Below are 4,532 nucleotides of genomic sequence, written 5' to 3' on the forward strand. Positions count from 1 at the left end.
TAGAAAAAGAAAAAAGAAAAGGGTTAGATAGCTAAGAAGACTGCCTGTTAGCCATCAGTCACAGATAGGTGTGTAAGGAACTGTCTTTTTCCTCTTATTCATACAACTGCTATTTTCTCTCTAAAGGATATAGATAGTGCTATTAAATGCTGTTTTACTTGAAGAAGATTTATTTATTTATTTATTTATCTGTTTATTTATTTATTTTTCCAGCCACACATTCACTAATACCACTGGAAAAGCAACAATTGTACCGGTTCCTGATGAATCAGTACATATTGGACAGAGGCTGGGGCTGAGCAACTTGGATGTGGCCAAAATCAACAGGCTTTATAATTGCAGTAAGTTCCTCAAAGCTGTCCTTTCACCTGAGGTTACTCAGTTCCTTGGTGGAGGTGTATGAGCAATATGCAGTGGCAGCAGTTTATCATCAAATACTATGAGATTACTCTCTAAATTCATGGTACCCATATGATCATTATGCGAGAGAATGCAAAGATCAAGCTGGAGAAATACTGTGATTAGTGAGATACTATTTTTCTATCTCAAAAATAAATCAAACACATTCACTGTTGCAATGCTGCAGCAATGACTTAACTGCATATAACGCTGTAAGCTTCATGAATGGTTGGGTTTGTTAGGGCTCAGGGGACAGCTTCACAAAAAGTCAGACATCACTTTCCTTTATTGCAGTTTGTATTTAAGACCTGAGTCAAAATTAAAGAGCCGTAGGTCCTCTGAACTGAAACAGTTTCATATCTTGTGCAGCTTTTAGCCTAATAGTTTTCAAATATTTAAGCTGTCATTCTAGACATCTATGTATTTTCCACTCCTTAATTTTAACTTCTGCTTGAAGAAATTCTCCTATACAATCAGAGAAATGTGAACACAATGAATGAATATTATTCCTTGCACAGAGGAAAGCACAAGTCCTCCTAAGCTTAGAACTCAAGTATTGTGGAGGCACCAAAGTTTTCTTGATTCTTCTTACACCACATTACTTCCTCATTCCAGTGGAAGACCACATGAGCAGAGATAGCAAAATGAAGCCTCTGACATTCTTTAAAGAGGTGCAGAAGAGATACTTCATCCTGAGATCCCTTGCTACACTATGTTCATCAATAAAAAATATTTTTTTTTCCTGCATATGACTTCACTTCTCGTTTTGATAGAGATGCTTATGTATTATACGAAAATTAGGACATGATTTTTCATTTTAATCAAGTTGTACTGATACCTTGAAATGAATGCTGCCATATTGGAAAATCATGACCTTTACATTTTAAAGATACTGTGATTTTTAAATGGGTGGAAGTTTCTGCAAGTGTGGTACTGAGATAAATGCTTCTCCCCCAGGTCGCTGCAGCACTATTATTGATGCAGCGTTTGGGTCACTGAAATCTGCCAACTACCCAAGAAACTATTCAGATAACATCAACTGTGTCTGGCTTATCCGAACCCGATCCAGAAAGGTAATCATAAGTTAGTAACGGTCTTGGTATATGGCTGAACTTACATCTTTCTTTGTAAGGCTTTTTTTCTGCATGCCAGTTGCCATATAACATTTTTTTTCATAAGAGAGATTTCAAACTAGTCTCTACTTTTCATATCCTTAAGCCAGGTATGGGAAAAACAACTGCAGAGTTGTGATTTTGGAAAACCTCCATGCATTGGGCTTCAGGTTTGCAAAATCAAGACAAAGCAGTCTGAGCATGGGAGCATTCAGTCACAGGCTCATTAGATCTGAATCCTGCATCTTCAGGGGATGAGAGGCAAGTAGGGGCAATCAGTTTCAGTTTGGTTTTGGACGCAGTTTGGATTCTGTCTCATTTAGAGGACATTCATACACACATAGGTGACTTCTTTGTTTGAAAGGCTTGTTTTTTATTGCCTTCCAGATTTCTCTGCACTTTCGTGCCTTTCAGCTGAGGACAACCAGAGGCTGTCAGGGTGATTATGTTAAAGTTTATGATGGATCCAGCAAGTATTCTGCAGTCTTAATGGACAAAACCTGTGGATCACGGATACCCACTGACATAGTTTCTTCTGGCAATCTTATGCTCATAGAGTTTGTCACAGATAGTGCTGATACAGCTTCTGGTTTCCAAGCCACCTTTACTTCTGGTAGGTCTGAGAACATGGAAAATCACAGAGGAAAAAAAAAAAAACCAAGACAAAAAAGCAAACAAACAAAAAAATCACTGTCAAGTCAATAGGGGTTCTATCTATCTTCCTCTTTGCTTGTCTTTTGGGAAAACAGTGAGGAAATGATGTCTACAGAAACCATTATTTCCTGCCTTGCTTTTGACCTTATGGATCAGTACTACACCGATACCATTTATTCATTCAGGAAGATAGGGCCATGCTTAGAGCAAATTGTCAGCCAGGTGATTTCCAGATTTCACAGTTTGCCTTGTCTTTCAGATACACACTATTACAAAGTATGCAACATTAAGGATATGATCACTTTAAAATTACTTATAGGGTTACTAGCACAGTAGAATGAGAATAAATCATAACGTAGAATTTAATTACATTGCTCTTTTGAAAAAGATGGAGTTTTTAATCAAACAGTTCTAAGAGCAGGAAAGATTCATGGTGAACCAAGTCACTCAGCCCTGAAGCAAGAAGAGAAGTATTTCCACAACCAGGATCCATGGAATTTATCCACCTGAAATACATTCTTTTCAGTCCCGTCTAATTAATAACTAGAGTCACAGCTATACAATTCAGTTGCCACAGGCTGTCACATTAGTATGTGTCAGCTGGAATAAAGAAATGTCACTGTGCATTTCTATAGCCAACAGCAAACTATATGTTCAGTAATGCAGCTTGGCTTCATTAGTTGAAGGAAAGCTCAGCAAGCTCATGACCTTGCATTTGTTGTGGGCTAAGAACATCCATACAGAAAAATGCAGTAATTTAGGTGTATATCCAAACCTGAACAGCAATATTGCCTGTGTATTATCTATTTCTGTCAATTGTAGATATAGAAGGAAAGAAAAACAAGAAAAATCTTCACACCACTTTTATGTATCACAGAGTACAATAGAATCATAGAACGGCCTGGGTTGAAAAGGACCATAATGATGATCTAGTTTCAACCCCCCTGCTGTGTGCAGGTACCATCAGCTACAAAATGATCTGTTTTTGGATAAAATGTGATTTAACTTTTACATAATTCAGAGGTTCTATTGTTTGTTCAGAGTGCTCTGAAAGCTAAATATTCTTTCATTTCACTTACAGCGAGGATCCAAAGAAGATTTAACATCCGCAACTGATTTAATGGAGAAGAATCTATTCTGTGAATATTGAAATTATGGATTTCCAATTCTGCTCCTATCTTGGCTTGGATCAGTATGCAATTTAATTCTATTAAGAATCAAATTCTTCATCTTCTTGGGAAAGTTTTTTCCCCAAGACATATAAATGTATGAATTCTATACATCCTAGTGTATTATCCCTTTTGTCTGCACAATTAATTTATTACCTCTTTCTATTTAACAATTTAATTAAAAGCTTCATTTAAAAAAAAAAAAGCTGTTTCCATTTCTATTTTCTGATTGTCCCTCAAACTGTGCACAATATCAATGTTATCTTATTTATCAGACACCTTCATTCAGCCACACTGTTGCACACTTTTAAATGCATCACTGACTTCATCATGAGTTTAGGCATTTGGCTGGAGAGAACATTTCCAACTTTACAAACACACATTCTGTTCTCCACAATCTTCAGCATTAAAGGTTTTAGTTACTGCCTTTTTTTCCCAGCCTGATATTCAAGCTTCCAAAAATGACACCTCTCTTAAATGATCCTGTTATATCCTTAAATTGCAAGAAACATGGACATGACAAAGTTGTTGCCATAAAGGACTGGTACATCCTCTTGTACAGTTCTGCTAGGCAGGGGCCAGCTAAAGGGAGCTTTTTATTCATAACCCAGTTTTTAGTCCACAGACACATTTAAGCTCACAGGACGAGAGGTAGACAAGACAGTGCTGCCAGAGTTCATGCACAACATCAGTTCTTCAGCAAATAAATTTGTGAGGCAAGAAACTAAACTTCCCTTTTCTGATTATTCAAGGAAGACAGAGAACTGTAAGATTGGCTGAGCTCCTGGAAAGCTCATTTCTTAGAATTTGCTTGTAATCACACTTTCAAAATGGCATTCACTTTACTGAGAAATGCCTGTCTTTTCCTAGCAGATCTGAGAGCAAAATATACGAATATTTCATTTTTGTATGATAGACAGACTTAAAATATGGCCAACCTTATTTAATACTTGTAAGTTTAAGTCTGACAAAAAAAAAAAGGGGAGGGGGAAAGAAAAAGAATTACTTTTCTTTTCCCTGTTCTTCCTTTGTCACATTGGGAATCTTGGAATTTTTTTCTGCAGAAATACATTTCTAGAAGAGAGCAGTGGGAAATCAATTTGAACCACAGATTAAAGCTTATACTGCAAATTACTGACTTTTTTTTTTAATTTTGTTATAGGAGGCACCAAAAAGCCCGAATTTGCAAGAGTTTGCT

At 36.7% G+C, this 4,532-nt stretch overlaps 1 protein-coding gene across 1 annotated transcript in view; it reads left to right on the forward strand.

The window, feature by feature from the left end:
- LOC104911128 (astacin-like metalloendopeptidase) overlaps window positions 1–4,020 on the forward strand; it is a 47,766-nt gene extending 43,746 nt beyond the window's left edge. Inside the window, exons 3-6 of the mRNA XM_019616101.1 lie at window positions 214–341; window positions 1,357–1,472; window positions 1,899–2,124; window positions 3,247–4,020. Of these exons, the coding sequence (XP_019471646.1) occupies window positions 214–341; window positions 1,357–1,472; window positions 1,899–2,124; window positions 3,247–3,281 (505 nt within the window). The 3' untranslated portion in view covers window positions 3,282–4,020. The remainder of the gene's footprint in view (window positions 1–213; window positions 342–1,356; window positions 1,473–1,898; window positions 2,125–3,246) is intronic.
- The last annotated feature ends 512 nt before the right edge of the window (window positions 4,021–4,532 follow it).

Source organism: Meleagris gallopavo, chromosome 5 (assembly GCF_000146605.3).
Source record: "Meleagris gallopavo isolate NT-WF06-2002-E0010 breed Aviagen turkey brand Nicholas breeding stock chromosome 5, Turkey_5.1, whole genome shotgun sequence".
NCBI classification, from domain to species: Eukaryota; Metazoa; Chordata; class Aves; order Galliformes; family Phasianidae; genus Meleagris; species Meleagris gallopavo.